The sequence below is a fragment of the Pelophylax lessonae genome, assembly GCF_965119305.1.
Source record: "Pelophylax lessonae genome assembly, chromosome: 6".
Lineage (NCBI taxonomy): Eukaryota > Metazoa > Chordata > Amphibia > Anura > Ranidae > Pelophylax > Pelophylax lessonae.
Window position 1 is genome coordinate 70184990 of NC_138773.1, and position 27123 is coordinate 70212112.

At 45.2% G+C, this 27123-nt stretch overlaps 1 protein-coding gene across 1 annotated transcript in view; it reads left to right on the plus strand.

Moving 5' to 3' along the window:
- The window catches only part of CLUAP1 (clusterin associated protein 1), a 223910-nt gene that overhangs the window by 62336 nt on the left and 134451 nt on the right, over nucleotides 1-27123 (plus strand). The window contains exons 4-5 of the mRNA XM_082261862.1: nucleotides 1278-1457; nucleotides 4068-4163. Coding sequence (XP_082117988.1) covers nucleotides 1278-1457; nucleotides 4068-4163 — 276 coding nt within the window. The remainder of the gene's footprint in view (nucleotides 1-1277; nucleotides 1458-4067; nucleotides 4164-27123) is intronic.

The following is a 27123-nucleotide window of genomic DNA, read 5'->3' on the forward strand; positions in this document are numbered from 1 at the left end:
TGTTGATGTGAAAATCCCTCCTGCCGGGCAATTGTCTTCTCCCAGCAGGGGGATGGGGGCAGGGGAGGACTGGGCCAGGGGGCAAGGGGGAAATTGCCCCCTGGGCCACCCTGATGCCCTGTAAAAAGGCTGCACTGCTTCTGCCACAGACATGCCTAAAGGATTCCTGGTGAAGAGAAGTAAAAACTCCCCACTGCTGACCTACGAGTTGAAGACAACGACAAAGCGCATAGCCCCCCCCCCCCCCCCCCCAGCATGGATGGTGTAAACTGTGTCCGAGCAGAGGCCAGTTCCATGCCCCACTAGAGACTCTTCTGCCCCGGCCAGCCCCAACCGAGCTGTCTTGGCTCCCCCCAACCTCCCCTTGCTGGCCAGATCAAGAACCCAGATTCAGCCAGTCAGTAGAGAGTATCTGGAGCAGGGCTTCAGCTTGGAATGGGGGTCAGGAGGAGGGTTGGGAGAGTGGGAGTAAGGGTGAGGGAACTTGTGGGAGGTGGGCTGAGTCGCTGCACCATAGGCTTTTTGTTTGTACTTGCCCCCTGGGCCAAACGTTGCCACTCTGCACCAGGATGGGGCAGAGTAGGGGAAGCTGCCCCCCGCCGGGAAAAGGCATTAATTATAGCTAGCGGCTATAGCAGCCACTAGTGATAATCACAAGAGAATTTGACAGGCTGATTGTACCCAAGTTGATCGATAAATCAACTTGGTACATTCAGCCTCCCCTTTAACGGTTCGAATCTTGGCCGATTCAAACCGTGTATGGCTGGCCTTACTCATCTATACTCGTCTATATGCTTACAGACCTTTACTTGCCTATACTCAACAATACTCAGGTCTTTACACACAGTTTTTGGCCCTTTGCACACGGATGTCACAAGTTCCTGAGTAAAAATCAGTCCATTATGATGCCCATTTGCAAGGGGCCTAAATCTGCAACTTTTTTAAAATAATGTCTTGTCTTCTTCACTTATGTTCTGTTTTGGGTGACAACACTTTGTCTCTATCTCCCAGTTGCTCTTCTGTGTTGTCACTCTGTCGTGGGCCTCTGGGTGAAACTAGGGAGCCCACCCTGAACAATAATATGGAGCCACTGCTGGAGCACAAACATGGAGACATAAAGTGGCTACAAATGGGCTGTTGTAGAACAGCAGTACTGAGATGCAGATAAGGATGAAAAACTAGAAAAAAGTATTTTCTAAAAGAAAAAATAAATGGGTCTATATAAACTATTGATTTGTGAAGAAGAAGTGTGCAAGTCTGTATGTTTTTTGTTGCAGGCCACCAAAGCCCACATTAAACTGAACACAAAGAAACTGTACCAGGCAGATGGATACTCTGTAAAAGAGCTGCTGAAGGTAACCACAGTCTTGTACAACGCTATGAAAACCAAAGGGATTGACACTATCCAGGATGGGGAGGAAGACACATCCACTTTCAAGTTTGACTTGGGAAACAAGGCCAGTAATAATTTGCTGTTTGTCTCTTGTTCTTTTACATTGCTTTTACCATTTTCAGCTAGTAGATTAAAGTAGACCTGTAGAACTATAGGCAAAACCTCTTTTCATTTTGGGAGGGAGGGTTATAACCTTTGTCAGATATTTTTTCCGTCATCTGTGTCCCATTGCGGAGATTTCCCTTCACTTCCTGCCCCATAGCCAAAACAGGAAGTGAGAGGAAACACCTGCCAATTAAGGGAATTCCTTGGGGTCCCCCAGGTCACCAGATCTAGTGCCCCATTGCAAGATTTTCCCTCTTACTTTTCCAGGAACAACCCAAAATGTGGGATTTTTTTCTACTTTCACTTTCAATGATAACGGTAAACAGGAAAAATAGGGTGAATCTCCATAACAGTGGTACAGACAGCAATAAAAACAGATAGGTCTTCTAATCCATCTCTAGTCTATCAAAAACTAAAAGAAAATGTTGCCTTTAGTTATACTTTAAGTGCTTATGTAGGCCAGCCCTTGTCTACCGAAAGTACCAACACACCTCTGATATCATTTTCTCTGTGCACTGAATAAGTTCCCTGCCATATTTGGACTAGCACCTTTAGGATTTATAAGGCCTCTACACCCAAAAGCTTTTACAGTCAATTTGCACATAATTGCAGTGAAGAAATGTATTCTCTGTTGCATTCATTCGTATTTGCTTTCAGTGATCTTCTAGTGAACATTGGACTTATCTCTGATGCTGCTGCTCTTATTTTGGTGTGAGAGAACATCAGTGAGTACTAATGGTGTCAAAGCCAATTTCTAAGCCAATGTGAAGACCCAAACAATGTCCAGATGGGAAGAAGGTTGATGGTCTCTCTCAAAAATAATTGAACTGTTTGAACAAGTTTGCTTTAATTTGAAAAAATAAGGCACCAGCAAGGTAACCCCAAATACTACTCTTTTCTATAATGATGTAGTCCATCTAGATATAACCCTAATGGTTATATAAACTTAACCCATCCCTTCAGCAGCATGACTGGTCTTCACTCCTGAGTTCTGAAATTTCCAGGGTTGTGGTCTGACATGCCCCTCTGGCGTGAAGTGACTTTTCCAATAGGAACATTAAAGCGGAGTTCCGGGCACAAAATCAACCTTTTTTTTTTTTTTGTGCCCATCTGCTTGGTCTCCTTCACCTGAAAAGGAATTGGATAGTTAGGTATATTTTTTTTTTTTTACTCACCTTGTAATTGTAGATAGAAAATACTCACCTATTCTCTACTCCCTCCCTCTGTGCCGCGGCTCCATCGTCACTTCCTGTCTTGCGATGATTCCTGGGAGCTGAACGTCATCGCTCCCAGGAATCAATGCGACGGCACCGGCCCCGCTCGTCACTTCCGGGGCGACGCCGCATTCCCTGCTAAACAGCTTCTGGGCATGCCCAGAAGCTGTGGAGGAATGCGGCGCCGCACCGTAAGTGACGAGAGGGGCTGGTGCAGGCGCATTCTGGGAGAAGAAGACACGGAAGAGGACGCATAAGAGGATCGCGCCGGCTTCAGCTGCCCACAACAGAGATGGCAACGCTGGAGAAGAAATTTTATAAGTGAGTATTTCTTCTTGCAGGTAAGTGTGAACTGGGACAGATCAGAGGCTAGCCATTGTGGAATGTACTAGTCCTGACTGTCCCGGGGGTATGTTTATTGAAAAAAAGTTTTCGTGCCCGGAACTCTGCTTTAAACTGGCAGAGAGGATCTAGTGATACAGAGTTCCCATTGTCTTTGGGTTATAACATAATTGTGAATGCCCAAAGATTTTACACAATAGCGAGGTCTGTAATATAATAGTAATTTGCACATTATTATATTACAGATACTTATATAGTTACGTCAATTTATGCTGCGCTTTACATATACAGTATATTGCACTTTCATATCAGTCCCTGCCCTGAAGGAGCTTACATTCTGAGGTCCCTAAACTCACATTCATACATACAAATACTAGGACCAATTTAGACAAGAGCCAGTTAACCTACAAGCATATCTTTTTACTGTGGGGATAAACCCATGCAGGCACAGGGAGAACATACAAACTCCAGTTAGGTAGTGCCGTGGTTGGGATCTGATCTGACAACCCTAGTGCTGCTAGGCAGAAGTGCTGACAACTTTGCCACTGTGCTGCCCCTATTTTCCCTTAAGGTCTGTAATATCTTTATTTAAGCATTCTAGATCCCCGGGAAAAATAAAATGGAAACAGATGGTGTGTTTTATTTAATAAAATGTATTTCTCTGGATGCAATGAGAGCGTGTATACAGTTTTCTGTAAGAATTTACATACAGAACAAGCAGGTTTCTTTGCAAGACTAGTGACACACAGGGATTGCAGACTGATTAGTGCACTTCAGAATCAATAGTCAATCTACTGTAGTGGTGATTTTCCCACACAATCGCTGCAGGTAAACACTGTAATTAGACTTCCCAGTGTTCCCATTCTGTTATCATTGCAGTACATACCAATATGGAAGAAAATGAGTTAAGGTTATCCTATTGCACATAGCCTCCAGCGTCTTTAACTGATGAATTGCAGTCCCTGAGAGCAGTGAGGTCACACTTACTTTTTTTTGTGTATTTTCCTCTGCAGATCACAGACCTGAAGATGGCCAGACAACTTGCATCTGAAATCACCTCCAAAGGAGCATCACTGTATGATATCCTGGGCAAAGAGGCTGATCTCCGAGTAAGTGTGAATTTATAATTTAATAGTTTATGTAGCAGCAAAAAAAGTTTTACCAGCAAGTATTACTAGTACATAAACAAAAATTGGGAAAGTACATATCATTACACAGCAAAATGTGTACCACGGAAACAGCATATACTCAAAAAAACAACATATAGAGGAAAAGGTAGATAGATAAGGAGTTAAATATAAGGTAAACATGTAGTGGTTTTTAACACAGTCTATCTCTCTATAATGTTTAAAATTTAAAATGATAAATGTAATTTTTTTTTTTTTTATAATTTTTAAGGTAAATGTTAAATATTGCATATGAATATTATGTATTATTATATACAACCAGCAAATAGAGCTTCAGGCTCTTTTTCATATGGTTTCCAGTAGGGGTGTTGAAAATGATCGGCTCATTGATGCATTGCTATTCAGCCTTTAACGATTCTGCACCGATGCAGATTCCAGCTGAATTGCGATTACGCATGACGTCATCCCGACTCCTCCCCCCACAGAAGTGTCATTACAGCGCTGGCGGTGTAATGTGTTGGTGCTCTTCCGCATCCTGCTGCTGACAACATGCGCCGGTGGCCTGGCTGCAGCTGGTGCCGTTGCACCACCATTGGATGTTGTAGCCTCAGGAGGCGGGCACTTCAGGACGTCAGCATGCCGCCCCCACCTACGTTCTCCCCCGTCTCCGGATTTGTAGCTCTGCACACCTATCACCTCCCCGATTGGTGGATGCAGCACGCTGTGACACACATCTCTGTTACATGGAAGAGCACAGGGATAAGGCACAGAGTCTGCTTTAGCAATGAGCTGTGAGGTGGGGAAGGGGGACAGTAGGAGGGGTCCAAAGGTTTACATGACCAGAGACCTGCTTGTCATCCTTAATGTAAGTGAGGGGTGAGTGTATAGAAGTTGCAAATCTCCCACTTGCTGCATCTATTAGGTCTTTGTGTACTGTGTGCCTATCAAATTGGGGGCTGCACTCCTTTTTTCTGTCTAGTTCCTTCCTGGGATTTCCCTATAATTTTTCCCCTCTGGAAACATCCACTAATCTGCAAGCAGTATACTTCTTTCTGATTGCTGATTGGAATGCCTTTTATTTTTTGCAGCGATGTTGACCTGTTGTCTATTCAAGTTGCTGCCAAACGACCAATTGATCAATGATTTGTAAAAGTGATACTAAAGGGTATTATTGTTTTTTCTTTAAAATTAAAAAAGATATAATACTTACCTCCTGACCATCTCTGTATCATGTCTGCAGTCTCTAACCATCTATTGTATCATGTCCGCAGTCTCTGACCATCTCCTGTATCATGTCCACAGTATCTGACCCTCTCCTGTATCATGTCAGCTGTCTCTGACCCTCTTCTGTAATCATGTCAGCTGTCTCTGACCCTCTCCTGTATCATGTCAGCTGTCTCTGACCCTCTTCTGTATCATGTCAGCTGTCTCTGACCCTCTCCTGTATCATGTCCGCAGTCTCTGATCATCTCCTGTAGTAGGTCTGCGGTCTCTGGCCGTCTCCTGTTTCATGTCCCCAGTCTCTGACCATCTCCTGTATCATGTCTCCAGTATCTGACCATCTCCTATATCATGTCTCCAGTCTCTGACCCCCTCTTGTATCATGGCCACAGTCTCTGACCATCTCCTGTATCATGTCTCCAGTCTCTGACTGCCTCCTGTAGTATATTGGGGGGAGCCTGGAGCTCTTCTTTAGGTTGGTGTCTGCTGTGTTCAGACTTTACTACATGCAGGAAGTGTCTTTTTTAAAGCGTTTAGTTGTTATGACTGCTTGAATTTTTTGATGAAAACCATAGGTGGAATTTATTCGAATCGTTGACAGGATAATCAAATCGAATCGTGAGACCAATGAAGGTGCGCACCTCTAGTTTCCAGCTTCTCCTGACCTCCTGTTGTAACCAGCCTGTTACCAACAGAGCTCGATAGTTCAAGCTAAAGTAAAAAAAAAACACATGCATGAATTAGTGCAATGAACCAACCACCCCCCTCCCTCGTCTGTCTGTTCAGGCTCCATACAGAAATTTAAAGGACAAAGAGAATATGAAGGCAACGAGCTACTGCGTTACTCATTCTTAAGAAAACATATAATGATCTTGCAGGCTATTATAGCAGGTAGTGAGGAGGCAAAGTAATGTCTCCTCACCGCCTATTTTAACCTCATAATTGGCTCATCAACCCACTGCAACTGCATGCATTGCACGCAGTTGCAGGGCGTTTGCTGTGCTTCTCTATTCACTTGAATGCAATAGGAATGATACGTTTTGCAGTGGGACAAAGCATTACAATCACTGCATGTGAGCACCCCCATTTGCTGCTTTTGCAGCCCTTAAATGCTGCCACATTGCTGATCCCAGTTGTTGGCAGATATTGGTGAGTTAACTAAGGCCTCATGTACACTGCTGCTGATAAACGGACGTTTAAAAGCAGTTGGGTATTTTTTTCAGCAGCCCCTGAACTCTCCACTGTTATCTTATCTGTCCATGTACACTGAGTTTTTTATAGGTGTTTAGAGGCAGTTGCGTTCAGAAGCATTTTCTTGAAAGCAAAAAAATGTGTTCAGGACGGAAGTTTATAGGCATTTCAAACGCCAAATGCTTCTAACAGCTTGCAAACGTGTCCAAACGCGTTAACAATGTCGTTTATAGGCGTTTGTAATAGAAAAACATTGCTGACCATTTGCAATGGGGGGGGGGGGGGAAGAGATGAATGCCAGTAAACTTGGCATGTAAAAGTGTTCAAACAGACGTTTTTTAATATTGTACAGCAGCTGTTCAAGTTCCAGCGTTCAGAAGAGGTTTTCAAACATCCAGTGTACATGAGGCCTAACTGCTACTCCTGTTGCATTCTGTGGTTTGTCTCACTGGCTGCTACATTCTGTAGTTATGTACAAGTTGGTGGGAAGTACCACAGAGTGCAGTGAAAGGGATAGAAACACCTATATTTGCCAAGGATCAGCAACACAGGAGCCCCTGAAAATGTAAGTTTATAGCCTCTTATTTTACTGACTTGGGCTGTTTGAATTTTGACCTTGTAGTAAAAGGGTCACTTTAAATTGCAACACCGTTAAAAGATAGACGTAACCCTAAATAAATGACATTTAGGGCCCATTCACACTAGGAACTGCTTTTGAATCGCACAGGATCTTGCTGCGTGTTTCTCTCCAATTCACATCCAGTTCTGTGCAGTGCAATTTCAGCCCAATAATTTTGAATGGGCTGAAATCACACCACACCAAAAGTAGTGCATGCATTACTTATGAAAACACACTTCAAACGGATCGCATGGTGCATTTGTACCATGCGATCCAGTGCGGGCAAACACTGTGCATTTGCAACCCGCATTTGGGCTGTCATTAACTTTGCACTGTCACCTGCTTCAGTCTGTAAGGACAGTGTGATCTGAATGCGGTGTGGGAAACTGGCACAGAAAGCGGTCTTCCTGCACGACATTCTAGTGTAAACAGGCCCTTAGATAACTACAGCGGCTTGTGTATTATCTTCTATTGCTATTTAAAAAAAATGTATTTGCTACTTTTTATCCTTTTTTTAAGTCTTTTGTTACCTGCTAGTACTGCTGATTTACTGCAGCTCCATCCTGTCTACATAAATTCAGTGAGTGATGTCTACATGTGATTTTTCACAGTGGGTTTCCAAATTGTGACAACAGTGGACCATGCCTGTGTAATGTTTATTGAAAGGGCCACTTGTAGTCTCCATCTGAAGTCCATGTGACAGATACACAGTGCAACATCACCAAATGCCAGAGATTTTTTAAACAAGGACCTTTGTGGCATGATCATTTGGTATTATTTTTTGAAAGCTGCACATTTAAAATGAATAAAAAGGACATCAGAAGTGGCCACCCTGTTGCAGAAAAGTGCAACAAGAAACCTAGAAGATGCAGAGGAGAAAATGGCGCCGCTGACAGATAAAACGGCAAGAGGTAGCTTTCTACTTCAAGACAGGGAAAAAAATCAGTAAAAACTCATAACTTTCAGGTACAGCAATATACACAGAAAGTATGTGTAAGATTTCAGTTATGTTTTGGGCTCATTCACCCAGAGTGTGCTACCGTGTGTGCACGTGTGCAGGGCGGGGTTTACTTGCACAAAGATGTAAAGGTGTTTCCATGCATCCCCTTGCAGGCAGTTCTGTTATTGTTAGAGCAGAGGTAGAAAGGACAAAAAAGAAAAAGAGGGGCGCACCGACCTAGTGCATTACCATAAAAACATTTATTAAAATATTAAAAAGTGTACAAAGTATTCACAAGACTGGTGTGATACAACACACATCGAGAATAGCATATACAGTCTCCAAGGTAGCCAGGTCCCAATTGTGACGAATTGGCATGCAGATGGTCGCATGGGGCTGCTATGGCTAGGCTGATGCGTTTCAGGGGCGAACCCCCTTCCTCAGAGCCAGATGAAGTGCTGCTAGATCACAAGCCGAACGGCCGAAGGCTAAATGGGAGTAGACCCCACCTCTTCCTGCTCTGCCCCAACCCCAAGGGCGGGGCAAAGGGGAGGGGAGAAGGGAAGAAAAGGGAAGAGGAGGGGAAAAAGGAAAGGGAGAAGAATGAGATGGAAGAGGCAGCAAAAAGGAAAGAGAGAGGAAGGAAAAGTGGGGATGCTGGGACGGGGAAGAAACATGGAAGAGGGGGGGGGGGGGTTTCAAGGACACTTGTCCAGCCCAAACCAAGCCACACCCACCTTCCAAGGCCAGCTCGGACTATGTGATCAGCAGCAAAAAATATATATATACAGCAATTGAAACACTTGTTAGAACAAAAAAGGGAACAATAACAAGCCAAATGTAAAGAATAATGCATTGAGGACAAAGGCGGTATACATATATATATATATATACATACATACATACATACATATATATATATACACACATATACATATATGCACACATGCACATACACATGCATATACATACGCATACGCACACACATAAACAGTCAATACTTTAGGTTTCCACAGGAACAGGAGAATACTCCACTACTTTACCTGTGCATCTCCATTATCAAGCAGAACAGTATCAACCACCCCCAACCTGTAACACTGCAGGGGGGACTATCCATGGGAGTAGAACTTGTACAACTCGCCTGGCATGGTGCACGGGGATCCCGCTAGCCTCCACACACACAGATGATCCCTGTAGTCCTAATGTGAGGAGGGCGCCGCTGGCCGGGACTGAAACGGTCCGCTGTATGTTGGAAAAGCGCCATTCGGATGGCTGCGTCCCTTCTCTGGGACGCACGCCAACCCGTACCCGGAAGTGAAAAACCGGAAGGGCAGGTGGATGCGTTCCACCCACATCACTTCCGCCATCACTACGGGGCGCCGCACGGACCATAAGTCCACAGGTCACTAGCTGTGCTGACAGAGCGGAGCTCACCCGACTCCGCCCTCCTCCTTGTATCCCTGTGTAAACTGCCAGTACTACATGTCCACAAAGGCGGCTCAGAACCATGGACAATGATGGCATGGACTTGCAAGACACATATAGAACATGATTGAGACACAACAACAATCAAAGGACAATAAGTAATAATAGATGATTGATTGATAAATTAATAATATAATAATGACCATAATGACACTGAAACACTATACTAAAATAAGGAGATTTTCTTGAGGGATGGAAGTAAACCACATATGGAAAATATATATAATATACTATAATAAAATAATATATAATAGTGGTGCCAATAATCATAAAACGTATATAGATATATGTATACGTTTATATCTAGACATGTAATGTCTTATATTGTTAGATCAGACACAGTGGCTGCACAGACAAAGCCACTCCCAATTTAACAAAGGTGGGTGCAGGTTTGTGTCCCCTAATTCACACTGTTTGCATTTGAGGATATGCACCCGCATTCACCCACACCTACACAGGTGCCAAATTGGGAGCAGCTCAGAGGCATAACTAGAACCTTCAGGGCTTTGGTGCAAGAAACCATGAAGGGCCCCCCCCCTGACTTCCAGGCCCCTTCCATCGGTTCCGGGGCCCTTCCTTCCAAGCCTGGGGCCCTTCCAACTGATCCCGGAGTTTGCAAGCAAGTCGCAAAGAAATTGCAAGTTATTTGCACGACTAAGTCGCAAGGGTCACAACAGTGTGAACTCAGCTGGTCCCACAGGTAGACCCTTTTAAATATTCTGCAGCTGCTCCCTTCCTGCCGTCTTGGGGCCCCACCACGGTGGCGGAATGCAAGGGCCCAGTCGCAAGTTTGATCTTTGCGACCCTGGTAGTTCTGCCACTGGAGCAGCGGCTGTGTCCGTGCAGCAACTGCTTCCCAATTGACATCAGTGGAACTGCCTGCACAGAGCTGCTTGGAACACATGCATCCCAATTTACATCAGTGGGACTGCCTGCATAGGGATGCACAGAACACTTGTACATCCTTGTGAGGTTATGTCACATATACAGTGTGCTATGAGTATACTGTATATATTTCAATGTAGCGCAAAGATCATCATGCAGTAGCTCACAGCCAATTAAACCCAATATTTTTAAAGCAGACATAATAATGAAGTGCAGTAGAATATAGTTGACAAGCACTGACCAAAATTTTGATTTTAAATGGAAATCAACAAGTCATCACTAACTATGGGTGTTTCTGTTTTTTTTCATAGCACTAAATGAAATCCTGGGACTTTTATTATCTATAATAACAGCAAGCCTTAAAATGACCAAAAAAGGGGTTAAATCATTGTGATTTATTACGTTTCATGAAGCAGTTCAGCCACATGCTTGTCAGTGACACACAAACGTGTGTAATTAAATGGGTGAACCTAAGATCCCAGGCAAAGCGCAACCAGGGCACACAAAGACAGCCACGAAGCTAGTGTGTGCTCATTACTCACAGCCACTAATGAACTGAATGTGATGTATTGCGTTGCTCCTATGCACTCCTGAGCACCCCTCCCCAATGTAGTGAAGGGTTTTAAATAGCCAGTGCATAGAGGTGCATCACAAGAAGCATTATCCGGTGTATTCAAAGAGGTTCAGACCACAAGCCCTATTACTGGAAGACAGCGGGCCACCTGGTTTTTCTAATGACATCATTCAGATTCTGATTTTACAACGTGTTTTATAAATACATCTAGTAATTTAAAGTGATTCTAAAGGAAATAATTTTTTTTTTTAAATAACAAATATGTTATACTTACCTGCTCTATGCAATGGTTTTGCACAGAGCAGCCTTGGTCCTCTTCTTTTTGGGGTCCCCCACTGGGGGTTCTTTGATTCCCCCACCGAGTGCCCCCAATAGCAAGCTGCTTGCTTTGGGGAAAATTGAGCAGGCTTGCTTTTCACTTACAGGGTGCAACTTAGCCCTGCCTCCACTGTATCCTCATTGGTTCACTAGCTGTGATTAGCAGCAGCAGGTGCCAATGGGTCCTGCTGCTGTGTGAGCCATTGAGGAGAGAGAGAGACCCGGGAAAGCTGCTGCTCTAATGCACATCGCTGGATCAAGATGGGGTGCATCTCAAAAAGTTAATTTACTTCAGTAATTCAGTTGAAAAAGTGAAACTCCTATATTATATATATTTATCACACACCGATATTTCAAGCATTTCTTTCTTTTAATTTTAAAGATTATGGCTTACAGTTAGTGAAAATCCAAAATTCAGTATATCAGCAAATTAGAATATTGTGAAAATTTTCAATATTGTAAACTCATGGTGTGACACTCTAATCAGCTAATTAACTCAAAACACCTGTAATGGTTTCCTGAGCCTTTCAATGGTCTCTCAGTCTGGCTCAGTAGGTTACACAATCATGGTCAGTCATTGAGTTATGGACACGACTCCACAAGGAGGGTAAGTCACAAAAGGTCATTGCTAAAGAAGCTGGCTGTTCACAGAGTGCTGTATCCAAGCACATTAATGGAAAGTTGAGTGGTAGGAAAAAGTTTGGTAGAAAAAGGTGCACAAGCGACAGAGGTAAGGGCAGGTTTGAGAGGATTATGAAGCAAAGGCTATTCAAGAATTTGTGGGAGATTCACAAGGAGTGGACTACGGCTAGTGTCAGTGCTTCAAGAGCTACCACACACAGATGTATCCAGGACATGGGCTACAACTGTCGCATTCCTTGTGTCAAGCCACTCCTGAACCAGAGACAACGTCAGACGCAAGTTACCTGGGCTAAGGAGAAAAGGGACTGGACTGTTGCTCAGTGGTCCAAAGTCCTCTTTTCTGATGAAGGTAAATTTTCCTTTGGATATCAAGGTTCTAGAGTCTGGAGGAAGAGTGGAGAGGCACAGAATCCAAGTTGCATGAGGTCGAGTGTGATGTTTTCACAGTCAGTGATGATTTGGGGAGCCATGTCATCTGCTGGTGTTGGTCCAATGTGTTTTATCAAGTCCAAAGGCAGCGCAGCCCTCTACCAGTAAAGAGCACTTCATGCTTCCCTCTGCTGACCAGGTTTATGGAGATATTGATTTAATTTTCCAGTAGGACTTGGCACCTGCCCACACTGCCAAAATGACCAATACCTGATTTAATGATCATGGTATCACTGTGTTTGATTGGGCAGCAAACTCACCTGACCTAAACCCTATAGAGAATCTGTGGGGTATTGTCAAGAGGAAGATGAGAGACAACAGACCCAATGCAGACAAGCTGAAGGCTCCTATCAAAGCAACCTGGGGTTCCATAATCGCCTCAGCAGTGCCACAGGCTGATCACCTCCATGCCACGCCACATTGAGTAATTCATGCCAAAAGGAGTATTGAGTGTATAGTGTAAACATAAACATTATGGGTTCTTCATATGAATGATGAGTTCTGTTGAAATACAATCTTTATAATGAAAAAAAGCGAAAAAGATCCACTTCAGTGGAAACTCAGATCCAAACTGCGAATGCTGGTGATATTTTAGGGGGATCTTTTTCACATTTTTGTTTGTTTATTTATAGTTCTGGACATAACTATTCTTACATTAGCTTTTATTGTTATGTTGTCTGAGTGTCAAGTGAAGAAAAAATACCTCTTGTAGGATCTACCATTGGACTTGGAAGGCATTTTAACCCCCCTCAACGTATTCTATTCCTAGCATCCTAGCCTTCCTCCAGTTTGGCCTGGATCAGCATCTGGACCGGCATCTATGTATTCTAAAGGGATAGGTTGCTGCCTTATCCATTTTTATTACAGAAACTTTTGGTTTCAAAATCTCTGGTCAAGGCTTTTGTTCAGGGAGTGGCTCATGTAGGCTCCACACTCTAACCCTCCTGTGTCTCCCTGGGATCTGAATCTGGTACTTTCGGTTCTTCTAAAAAAGTGAACATTTTGGGATATCTCATTGGGGAATCTCATCAGTGAGGTGGCCTTTTTGGAGGCCGTTACCTTTGTTAGGCCTTTATCCAAGTTTGTGGTAAGGAACCTTTTCTTAGCTTGCATAGAGACAAGGTGATTCTTAGACCCAGACCCTCTGTCTTCCCCAAGGTGGTCTCTTTCTTTCACCTCTGTGAGGATGTTATTCTCTCTTCCCTGTGTCCTGCCTCGAAGCACACCAAGGAGAATTCACACCACTACCTAGATGTGGTTAGAGCAATTAGCGTTCACCTAGCTGTAACATCTCCCCTCTTATTCTCTCTTTGTCCTCTTGGGACACCTTGTCGGAAGGTCCCAAGAAGAGACATCCTGCTTCATCTTTCCACCATTACTAGGCGGCTCAGGCAGCTTTTTTTCAGGGCTTATGCCTTTAGAGGGGTTTTAAAGGCAGAAGGCTATATTTATCTTAATGCATTCTATGCATTAAGATAAACATTATAAGTGTGACTAAAACACACTTCCCATAGCACTTGTTATATCAAATGCGTGTACTTGTTACACAGTGATAATTCATAAAATTCATAAAAAATATATACATTCTCTCTGTGATTTCATAAATATGTATATTTAAATATATTTATGCTTAAGCACTATATCACTAAAATTGAATAAATTATGAGTAAATATATGGATAATGGAATGTAAATATAAATATAAAAATAAGTGCTTGAGTATAATCCGTGTAAATCAAAATAAAGTGCTTGAACATATAGTGCTCCGTGTGGTCAAAAGCAAGAGACAAAGGCCATCCACCAATATTCCTCTTAATGGTTAATTGGATATTTGACAGATGATCACTCCAGAGTGTCAGTGAAATAGGTAAAATACCTACTCGCCATATGTAGTTGATCTTGCTTGCCCTATAGCAACAAGATCAAATAAAGCTTGTGTAGTCACCGTGGCAAGGTACAAGACGTCCTCTGAGTAGTGATCCTCCTGCTTCCTTATTTCAAAGACAGGTACCTTGTGCAATTGTAAAATAAGGAGACCAGACTCCTCATAGTGAACTCCATTGATGCTTTTATTGCCCAAACCTAGGCTAAAACAATTTAAAATTGTATTGATAAGCAAACCGCAGCAAGAAAAAAAATTTGTTCGAGTACAGCTTCCCCGCTCAAGTGTTGGGTTTGAAGGCTGGGAAGCGAGGCCACAACCGTTTCCAGCATGCGCTCCACCTACGGCAACTGACGTCACCGCCTGCATTCCAAACTAACGCGTTTCGTCATCAAAATAACATCTTCAGAGATTGGGGAAATGTTTTTCTTGCTGCGGTTTGCTTGCCAATACAGACCTCAGCTCCGTGCTAGGTCAGCCACAACATAGCCCCACCGGATGGGGGCTGGCCTGCGAGTTAAATGCCTCGCGAGGCCGCATACAACCGGGTCTCGGCCCAAGTCCTATCGTTCCTCCTGGCCAACAGCCCCCCATTTCGATGAAGAGGTGCCCTCCTGGTTCCTGATAGGGTAAGTGACTATCCCTCCTCTCCCCCTGGAGGGTTTTGGGGTGGACGTGTGCCCCTCCATGGGACGGTCAGACCCCTGGGTTCCCCTCGTTCCCATTAGGCACCCCCCCCTTGCTGAGTCCCTCACATGCCCCTCCACTTACGCTGGGGCTGTTTGGGTGGTCTGGGCACTTACTAGAGATGGGGGCTGGGGGGGTGCACCGTCCGCGACCGGATGATCCACTATACAGGGGGTTGTATGTGGTGGGGGCTCCTGCCAGGGCCCCCCATCCTGCCTGGATCTGTCCTTGAGGCCTGGTCACCCTCCTGGGTCCCTGTAGGCCTCGTGGTGTTGCACGGGGCCGCCATTTTGTTGTAGCCCGTGTATTTTCTATACATGGCGGCCATGGCAGTGGAGCCCTGTGGGTGGCGATTTTGCCGGTGGGAGCCTGTCCTCATCCCCTGGTGCTGATTCCTGGATCATTGTGCTTCCCGATCACTGCAAGTGTAGTGCATTATCCTGGTGGCTGCAGGTGCTTGTTTCTGTGGCTGGTGAGTATGGTGGGGTCCTCTCGCTCTCTGTTGAGGATCGCTTGGTGCTTTGTGCCTGCCGACTGGATGGTGCTGCCGACGCGTTGGGGGGTTGTCTCTTAGCAGTGTTTTACACCTTTTGTGAGGTCCCCCTGATGACTTATGGAGTCTTTGGAGCACATTTCCCCACCTTATCCACTCTCTGAGGCTGCAGGTCCCTCGGGGTCCCAACTATCCATTCACTGATGGCGGTCCTGGAGTCCCTTGTGTCTCGGGTGGAGGTGGATTTCGGGCGACGGGCTAGCAAAGACGCCCCCCGCCTTCCCCTACCTCATCTGTCTCATCAGATCCTGAATCTGATTCGGCTGCCGCAGACGTGGGTCACCCTGCTGGGTCTGCAACCACGTGCCTGGAATCCTCTGATAGCAAGGATGATTCCTCCACGTCTGTGACGGCACACATAAGGGCGCTGGTGCATGCACGGATTCTATCTGTGCGTGAGACCCTATAGATGGACGCAGCTGAAGCTGCGATGGAGGCGCAGGTACCCTTTGGCACTCACAAGCCATCCAGAGCGGCAAAGGTGTGTCCTTTCCCTGCCTATTTTGACAGAATTGTCGCTAAAGAGTGGGGATGACCAAAGCATCCCCGTGGGGTTCCTAAGCGCTTTACTAGGCATTACCCCTATGAGGAATCCCTTCTTAAGAAGTGGACTGTGCCACCGGTGGTGGCCCTCCAGTTTGCAGATTAAGCAAGGCAACCTTGATTCTGGTTGAAGAGTCCCCGGCCTTTAAGGATCCGGCTGACCGGAAGGCGGAGGCTGTGGCCTGCAATATGTACACTCTGGCTGGTTCAGCAATGAGGCCGGTATTCACCATTGCCCTAGTGTCGCAAACTCTGACTGAGTGGGCAAAGCTCTTGCGCCATGACCTGGAGAAGGAACAGCTCCCCCCTGCCTTTGCCGAGCTGGCGGACCAGCTAGTCCAGGGGCTGCAGTTTATCTGTGATGCCTCCTTTGGGTGCGGCTCCCCTGGTGGCTCGCCTCTCTGGTTTGGCAGTGGTCTTCCGGCGCGTCTTTTGGCTCAAGTGCTGGTCTGCGGATCAGACTTCAAAAAAGGCCCTGACTGATCTTCCTTTCCAAGGATATCGCCTGTTTGGAGCTACCCTGGATCACATCATTAAAGGTTTAACAGGGGGAAGAGTACTTTTCTTCCAGAGGCTACTAAGGGCAAGGAACCCCGTCGTAGAAGTGGGCCTTCCTTCTCAGCTTATAAGAAGTTTTTTCATCCCTCAGGGTCGACTGACAAGGGTTCAAAGCCTTTCAGGGCCTCTTCGGGAGGAACCAAATGAACCCGGTCTGGCAAGCCAAGATCGGGTTTCTCCAGACCTGTGGACAAGGCTCCTTCAGCATGAAGGTACGCCCTAACCCATATAGGGGGTTGAAGGGACGTCTTTGCTGGTTTGCGGATCCATGGATTTCCCTGGTGCAAGACAAGACCTGTTCCTTGAAGGGGGGATTGTCCCGGTTCCGACTTAGGAACGTTTTCAGCATTTTCACTCAAACCTGTTCACTGTCCCCAGGAAGGGAAGGAAAAGTGCGTCCAATCCTTGACCTCAAGGCGCTCAACTGCTTTGGGCGGGTACAGAAGTTCAAAATGGAATCTATTCGAATGGCGGTGGCATGCCTGCATCAGGGAGATTTCCTCGCCTCTGTTGATATTAAAGATGTCTACCTTCACATTGCACTATGTGCCGGTCACCATTATTTTCTCCGCTTTGCTGTGGGAGAGGAGCATTATCAGTTTGTGGCATTAACCTTTGGTCTCGCCTCTGCTCCTCGGGTCCTCCCAAAAGTGTTAGCCCTGGTGCTAGCTTTGCTAAGCCAATGGGGGATTGCGGCACTTGGCTACTTGGATGATCTCCTTCTGCGAGCGGAGTCTCCCTCTGCTCTGGTGGAAAACCTGGAGATCACAATATGAACTCTGCGGGAATTCGGCTGGATTCTGAATTTTCAGAAGTCTGCTCTGGCTCCGTCCACGAAGCTGGACTATCTGGGCCTGACTCTGGACTTTGCCTTAGCCAGAGTGCACCTTCCTCTGGACAAACTCCAGAAATTGCAGGCTGCAGTTTGTTTCCTGCTGCCCAACAGATGGTCGTTCCTCTGGACTTGCATGCGGATGCTGGGCTTGATGGGGTCTACCTTTTGAGAGGGTTCCGTTTGCACAATTCCATACGAGGTCCCTGCGAAGGGAGATTCTGACCAAATGGGACAAGACTCCGCAGTCTCTGGAAATCAGATCTGGCTGAGTCGGGGAACGAGGGAGTCCCTGATATGGTGGCTTCGTTCTCCAGCGATTCGGCTTGAAAAATCCTCAACCCCCCCCCCCCCCCCTGTTTTGGACAGTGGTCACTACGGATGCCAGCTTGTCTGGCTGGGGAGGTGTACTCGGCAAGTATTCTGCTCAGGGAATCTGGATGCTGGAAGAGTCCAGACTACCGATCAATCTCTTGAAAATCCGAGCGTTCAGACTGTGTCTGGATCATTGGACGGATCGTCTTCAGGGTTTTCCAAATCTAGGAAGATCTACCATCGTACGTGGAAGACGTACATTGCGTGGTGTGAGTCGCTTGGGGTTTATCCTCGCTCCTTCTCGCTGGCTCAGATCTTAACCTATCTTCAATGGGGGGTTGAACAGAAGTTGGCCTTGAGTACCATCAAAGGCCAGGTGTCGGCTTTGGTGGTTTTCTTCCAACGATCTTTGGCCACACACTCCCTGGTGCATACCTTTCATCAGGGTGTCCGACATTTAGTCTCTCCAGTGCGGGCTTTGTTGCCGCCTTGGGATCTCAATTTGGTGCTTTCAGCTCTACAGAAGCCTGCCTTTGAAAATATTCGGGAGATTCCCCTGCTGAAGCTGTCCCAGAAGGTGGCCTTTTTGGTGGCAATCACCTCTGCGTGCAGGGTGTCGGAACTGGCGGCGTTATCCTGTCGTTTCTGGTGATCTGGTGATTTACAGGTATAAGGTGGTTCTTCGCCCCTGTCTGTCATTCCTCCCAAAAGTTGTCTCTGACTTTCATGTGAATGAAGACATTGTGTTGCCTTCCCTGTGTCCCAGGCCTAAACATTCAAAGGAAATTGCCTTGAATGTGGTCCGGGCAATAAGGGTGTACCTGGCAGCTATGGCGTCTTTCAGGAAGTCATGCTCTCTATTTTTAAGTACGGACGGATCTTGAAAATGATTTTCCGCTTCCTCTGCGACCATTTCCAGATGGATCAGACAGACAGTGGCTCAGGCCTTTTCCATCAGGGGTCAGGTTCCTCCTTTCCCTGTCAAGCCACACTCTACTAGGGCGCTTAGTGGCTCCTGGGCCTTCTGTCATCAGGTGTCAGTGACGCAGGTTTGCAAGGCGGCCACCTGGTCGTCTGTGCACACTTTTACAATGTTTTATAAAGTGGATGTGTTGGCATCTGCAGATGCTATCTTTGGTCGCAAGGTTTTGTAGCCTGCTGTTTAAGAGGACCTGGTCCTCTTTTGAGGGTGTATTGTTTTTTTTAGATGGCCTCCAGTTGTTTGGTTGGGCTCCTGTTGCCTGGTTGGCTAATGTTTAGCCTTGGGGATTTTTTGGTTGTTCCCACCCCTTATGTTTAACACTGCTTTAAGACATCCCAATGGTTATGAATACCAGGAGCTGTGTCCGTCAATGAACGAAAGAGAAAATGGGATTTTTGACTTACCGTAAAATCCATTTCTCTGATGTTCATTGATGGACACAGCACCCAGCCCTCTGTGGAGTTATTATTCTCCTGACACTGCTTGTAACAAAACTGAGTGGCTATAGCAGAGAGAGGGAGTATACCCTCTGTGACTGCCTATGGGTGTAGCCGGAATTCTTTTCCGCCAAGTGTCCTACTCCTGTAGGGGGCAGTATAACCCAATGGCTATGAATACCAGGAGCTGTGTTCGTCAATGAACATCAGAGAAATGGATTTTACGGTAAGTCAAAAATCCAATTTTTTTTTTGTATATTTGTCCATTACATAATCAGCTAGTCTTGTACAGCCTTACAGCTTAGTTGGGCTGTATCCTTCTGTTTTCTCCACTGTGATAAAAAATATACCCCGGTTCGCAAACTGCACCCAGTCTGCTGAATGGATAATGCAGGAGCATCATCACACTGATAAAGTGTTTAGTTTGCTTTATCATCTGATAGCCAACTTTTTGTGTTAAATTGACGGCTCTGAGCAATGCAGTTGACTGCTTCACAGTGCTACACCTATGTCTCCAGGTGCTTCTTAACTGGATAGTACATGATGCCAAAATAATGACTGATATGGGAAGTTATATTATTGGCTTTCCAGTCATACCCTATCTACCCCTACGCACATTCTAATACAATTCTATCTACCCTGTAAAAGTAAAGATGCTTATACTTACCTATTGTGAAGCAGGACCGGTCTGGACCAGCATCCTGTATCAGCTACAGTGTAGAGCAGTGGTCTCCATACTACGGCTTGGGGGCCAAATGCGGCCCTTTTGCTTGTTTTTATCTGGCCCTTGAGGTACTATTCCTCCAACTGACACCAACGATGGGGCACTATTCCTCCCAGTGATACCAATGATGGGGCACTATTTCTTCCTTTGACACCAACAATGAAAACTATTCCTCCCACTAATACCAGTGATGGGGTACTATTCCTGTCACTGGCACCAACGATAGGGCACTATTCCTCTTACTGACTCCAGCGATGGGGCACTATTCCTCCCACTGACTCCAGCAATGGGGCACTATTCCTCCCACTGACACCAGCAATGGGGCACTATTCCTCCCACTGACACCAGCGATGGGGCACTATTCCTCCCACTGACACCAGCGATGGGGCACTATTCCTCCCACTGACACATCGATGGGGCACTATTCCTCCCACTGACACCACCGATGGGGCACTAATCCTCCCACTGACTCCAGCAATGGGCCACTATTCCTCCCACTGACTCCAGCAATGGGGCACTATTCCTCCCACTGACACCAGCAATGGGACACTATTCCTCCCACTGACACCAGCGATGGGACACTATTCCTCCCACTGACACCAGCGATGGGACACTATTCCTCCCACTGACACCAGCGATGGGACACTATTCCTCCCACTGACACCAGCGATGGGACACTATTCCTCCCACTGACACCACCGATGGGGCACTAATCCTCCCACTGACACCAGCGATGGGGCACTATTCCTCTCACTGACATCAGCGATGGGGCATTATTCCTCCTACTGACATCAACAATGGGTTTCTATTCCTCCCACTGACACCAGTGAAGGGGGACTATTCCTTCTATATTAAAATGGACAGAAATCTGGTATTAGGGGACCGCCAAGGAAAGATACAGCAGAAGGGTGTGGGGCGGCACAGTGGTGTAGTGGTTAGCTCATTCACCTAGCAGCAAGAGGGTCGCTGGTTCGAATCCCAACCACGACACTACCTGTCTGGAGTTTGCATGTTCTCCCTGTGCCTGCATGGGTTTCCTCCGGGAACTCCAGTTTCCTCCCACACTCCAAAGACATGCTGATAGGTTAATTGGATCCTGTATAAAAAAAAATAAAAAAATTGGCCCTACTGTGTATGTATGTGAGTTAGGGACCCTTAGATTGTAAGCTCCTTGAGGGCGTGGACTGATGTGAATGTGCAATGTATATGTAAAGCGCTGCGTAAATTGGCAATGCTCTATAAGTACCTAAAATAAATAAATAAAATAAATATAGGGTTCTACTTAATTACAATGTACAGCACAAACAAGTTGAAAAACTTTCAGAAAACGCTGGAATTTATTACAGAGAGACAGGATCCTAGGGTCACATTTACCTCCAGTCCCTAAATTTGTTTACAAAAAAGCACCTACACTTAAAGATAAGATTTCGCCGGGGGCCATTGATGCCCGGTGGTAGTGAAAAATTAGATGTTTCAGTTTTTGAAAGGTTTCCACGCGTGTGGAAGATGTTCTGCTTGTAAGCACAGTAAAGTTAACCATAAGAAAATCACTGAGTTTACAGCTACGAGCACCCGGAAAAAATATATGCGATTAAAGATTTGATCACTTGTTCAACTGTAGGGGTGGTGTATATGCTCGAGTGTGGGTGGGGTCTCCAGAGCATTACAGGTTAGATTAAGGGAGCATATTATTAATATTAAAAAGGGAAAAGATACCCATATTGTTTCCAAGCATTTCAAACATGTCCATCACAAGGACCCTAGTTCACTGAAATTGTGGGGTGTAGAAAGGGTAGTTACCATTGGAGATGAGGCAGTTTCATTAGAGCCCTAAGTAGGCGTGAATCCGTATGGATTTACGAAACTAAGGTTTTGACACAGAGGGGACTCTGAGGTTGATATTAATTGTTTTATCAGTGATAGATGATTGTGTTTTTTTTTTTTTTTCAGGGAGTGATGTGTTTATAGTATTTTATGAAATTTTTCTATTGTATGTTTGTTTATTTTATATAATTTTATTTAATGTTTTATTACCAAAACTATCCATTGTACTTAATAATATAACTTCTTGTGTCGTGTAATTGTAATTTTTAATGTATGAGGCTATATATTGTTAATGTAGCAAGAGAGCTGGCTGCTGGATCCTGATCCTCTTAGATGCTCCGTTAATTTCAGATTTTCCATCTAAATTTACTATAAGTGACCCCGTATCCTTCCCTGGGACAGTGGTTTTTGTGATTTCAGTTAGCAGGGGACACGCCGTTGGGAGTGCCCTTTAGCCAGGAGGAAGATAAATCTAGTCCGGTGTACTGCCGATATTTTCAACTTGCCGAAAATATCGGCAGTACACCGGCTTGTCCATTGACTCCACCCCTACTGAGGAAGTCGAGAGCTTACAGCCTTTGACACAACGCGTATAGGGTGCCGGAGACGGACGAGACTCGGCAGCTAGCACAGGACGTGGCTCCTGTCTTGCTTACAATACCCGAACAGCCCGCACAGCTATACGTGCTTGACTTGAGTGTACCTTCTTTTATTTTGCCTAAATAAACCTATTTTAAGCGGCGAGCACTAGATTTTCTTTTCCTCTTCTTTCTGCAATGTGTGTATCGAGCATGTGAAGCAGGAGGCAATCTGATCTGCAACCCCCATAGTGTCTCAAGGAAACTCCTGAATATGGTGGCATGACCCCTTACATTCCCATAGGGGAACAGTTGCTTTTGGCCTGGTGGTGACACACAGGTCGAAATTTGAGGTGAGAGGCAATCCATATATAGTGGAAGGATCACGAGCTCTCTTAATTCATGAATCACTTGAGCACCCTTGGGATTTTGAAGAGATTTTGACCTTGTTGGATGCACTATATGGACTGTTATATGTTTATATTTAATGCGAATGATGTTTTACTATTAATTATTGTTAGCACTAGATGCTAAAATTGCACATTAACAGTACTTTTATGTATTTAAGCACTTTATGGTTATACCATTTACTACTCACGCGCCATAATCAATTGTAGGTTTTTGCACAGCAATCAGTATTTGCACTATTGGGATTATTCTGACACTAGATTAACACCTTCATTCATTTATGCACTTTAATATTGTTGGACTTACACATTTTTGTAAGGATTTGATTGTCTACTTTGGATGTGCAGTGATGAGCGTATGATATAGCAGCTACGGTTCATTTCAATACTTATATATTTATTATTGGATTCCAGATTTTTTAGTCGCGCTGACACACACATAATATATTCCTCCCACTGACACCAGTGAAGGGGGAGTATTCCACTGACTCCAGAGATGGGGCACTATTCCTTTCATTGACTCCAGAGATGGGGCACTATTCCTCCCACTGACTCCAGAGATGGGGCACTATTCCTCCCACTGACTCCAGAGATGGGGCACTATTCCTCCCACTGACACCAACGATGGGGCACTCTTCCTTCCACTGACACCAACGATGGGGCACTCTTCCTTCCACTGACACCAACGATGGGGCACTCTTCCTTCCACTGACACCAACGATGGGGCACTCTTCCTTCCACTGACACCAACGATGGGGCACTCTTCCTTCCACTGACACCAACGATGGGGCACTATTCCTTCCACTGACACCAACGATGGGGCACTATTCCTTCCACTGACACCAACGATGGGGCACTATTCCTTCCACTGACACCAACGATGGGGCACTATTCCTTCCACTGACACCAACGATGGGGCACTATTCCTTCCACTGACACCAATGATGGGGCACTGTTCCTTCCACTGACACCAATGATGGGGCACTATTCCTTCCACTGACACCAACAATGTGGCACTATTCCTTCCACTGACTCCAACGATGGGGCACTATTCCTTCCACTGACTCCAATGATGGGGCACTATTCCTTCCACTGACTCCAATGATGGGGCACTATTTCTTCCACTGACATAAATAAGTACAGGTGAACAGCCTCCACTTCACCATCCTGCCTTCTCCCCCAGTTGTGGCCTGTGTCACCTTGGGCATCTCCAGTACTCACTGAGCTGGCGGAGAGCAGTGTACAATGCAGTGCGTAGGAGTTTCTTCATAAGACCTTATGGACAGTTGTTCCAACTGAAGGCTTGCCAATAGACAGATTTTCTTATTGAGAAGCAGCATGGGAAGTATCCACAAGCATCCAGTTGCAATAGAGAATTGCCGCAGACACCCATATCTGTGCTGATTGCAGGCAAAGTGGGGGGGGGGGGGGTCTGGCAGTTGAGTTTTTATAAAAAGCCTATTGTAGGAAGCCTTCCTTAAAATAATGTGATTCTCTATGCCTGAAGTTCATGTTTCAGTGGGGAACTGCTGCTGACATAAACACCTAACTTCTAAACCAGTGTTTGGCGGTCCTTGGTCTACATTTACTTTATAATCTGTAAATCAAGCTGACACAGTATACTGGAATATGTTGTTCAAGAGCATCAAGAAGGTTCAGATTGCTTTAACATGTTTTAATAGATAACCATGTCTATAAAACAGCTGGAATGCACAGCATGTTCAAGCCTGACCTAGATTAGTGCATGGAATACATGTGTCTTCTCCATGTGTGACACAGTTTGGAAGAAGCTGCTCTCCCATTAGTAGGGTCTGTTTGGTCTTTAAATAAATCTGCTCCAACATACAGATAAATGGGAATATCTCCGGCACCTGTCTAATGAATCTTCTCATGCCAAGGGTTTATTTTTCCTTGTCAGAAGATTTCCATCTCTTATTCTTCATTGAGATCCATTTATTGCGTACGAGGACAAGTCATTCACTTTCTTTGAGTGAACATGCATTACCAGTCCTGCCTCTCATGTGCTTGTTACTATTTAATGACAGCACTTTATAATCCCTTTTATTTAAAGGAAACCTATATTTCTTTTGAAGCTTTTTTATATTGTGTTTCTGCATATAATCATCTTAAAGTGCAGCACTCCTTTATTTAATTTTCTACCTGTAGCATATTCAATATAGATCTTTTTTTGCTATATGCATTTATCTTCCTTACCAACTTTCATTACTCTTCACTTTGCTTTACCTTCCATCTCTCTCCTTTCATCTCAATGTTACAGGTTGCTGTGGGTGACCTGTGCGTATGTTTAGCCCTATGTGTATGGCACACTGTGAGGTTGATTTACTATAACTGGAGAGTGCAAAATTTGGTGCAGCTCTGCAGAGAAGCCAATCAGCTTCCAGGTTTTTGTCAAAGCTTAACTGAACAAGCTGAAGTTAGAAGCTGATTGGCTTCCATGCACAGCTGCACCAGGTTTTGCCCTCTCCAGTTTTAGTAAATCTCCCCTATGACCGCTAAAATCCCCCTGACCTGATTTTAGCATTATACAGTAGCACAGCTTCTTCGAGCTTACAATAGAGTGCATGTATTTAGTCAGAAAGTGGCTGCAAGCAGACTGCAAGTGGATCAGCAGCAGCACTGAGAAGCAACAAAGGATGAAGCTGTATTTGATTGAAAGCAAAAACTTTGGAATCATTTTATGCACTGTGCTTTAGGAAACTGTATTCCAGTTAGGGTTTACCTGCACTTTAATAATAATACCCATGTTAATTAAAAACTCAGTTTTAACATTCTTTAAATGAACATAAGCTTTAATTTTATAATAATGTAATTGTGATAGCATAAACAATGATACTTTTGACAATCCAATATAAGCTTACTTGTAAAATCTTTTATTTTGTGTGTATTGCCTGTCTGCTGGCCATCTATTTTCATAACTTCCTGGACAGGGCTGCCGCTAGAAATCCCAGGGCCCCATACAGCCTACCTGACAGCCCCCCCCCCCCCTCACTTCTGGCCGAAAATATCAAAATTATATTATCACCCCCCCCCCCTTCCAATCACCCCTCCCAGCACAACCCCCCGAATCCCTCCACAAATTCACAACCCCATCCCCCCTCCTAGCCCACATCCCCCAGCACCGCTACTAACACAAACTTTCCTCTCCCAATCCCCCCTTCTGGCTCAAATCCCCCCAAACCATCCTACAAGCACATACTCCCCCCCCCCCCCCATTCCTCCTACTAACAACCCCCCCCCCCCCAAATCCCCATTACACTTTCTAGCAAAGAGAGCTGCCAATCCCTCAAACATCCCAGGCATAAATTATTTATTTTCCCATTATTATTTCTGTAAGCCCCCCAAACCGACAGGGAGAAACCACTACTAAGCCAGGACCAGGAGGGGGTGCACTGTGTTGTGCTTTCCCCTCCTGTCTGATCAACACACAGCATAAGAGACAGGATCGCTCTTACATTGCATCTGACTGTACACTCACACACACAGTTTGATTACTGCCCCCTACCCACATTTCCTGCTATCGGTAGATGAGCAGCCCATGGAGGAGATAGGGGGTGGTAATCAAACTGTGTGTGTGTGTACAGTGCGATGCAATGTAAGAGCGATCCTGTCTCTTATGCTGCATGGACCCAGGTCCATGCATCCTGCATCCTGCATCCTCCCAGGTCTCACCTCTCCACGACTCCCCCACTACTCCAGACTGCTGTCCCCGTGTCCCAGCTCTGAGTTTGGGTGGGGACAAACAGCTGAAAGCCGGCGAGAGGAAGAGAAACCGGCTTTCAGCCGGTGGAGGAAGAGTGCATCGGTTGTGGACATTTTTCACCTAATTTGAGCTTTGAGGATTCTCTTAATATTACTATGGCTGTTTGCAGTTTTCTGAATGTCATTTATTCACCTTCTGCTCTTTCCTTTCTTTACCTTGCTGTCTACCACAACATTGCATAGCTCCTCTCTAGCCTAATTTCTTCTTTTTTGTTTTAATATTGCCCAAAAATTTGGCAGTTTTTTCTTCAGTATTCATTTTAACAGACTGCTTCACTAAATCTTTGCAGCACCTTTTCATTCATGACCATGTCTACTCAACTCATTTTTAGGATGCTTTTGTAGCACCACAGTTCAAAGCTTGTGGTCCTCTTTTTTTAGACTACTTAAAACAGCCCCTGGGCTAAACAAAGACACCGCTTTCCATAAATGTAATACTAGATAAAAACAGCACTGAGCACTGAACCAATACTTTTAAAGGCTATTGTCATTCCATCTGTGACTTTCATTATGTTTTGAAAGATTCAAATTTGTGGA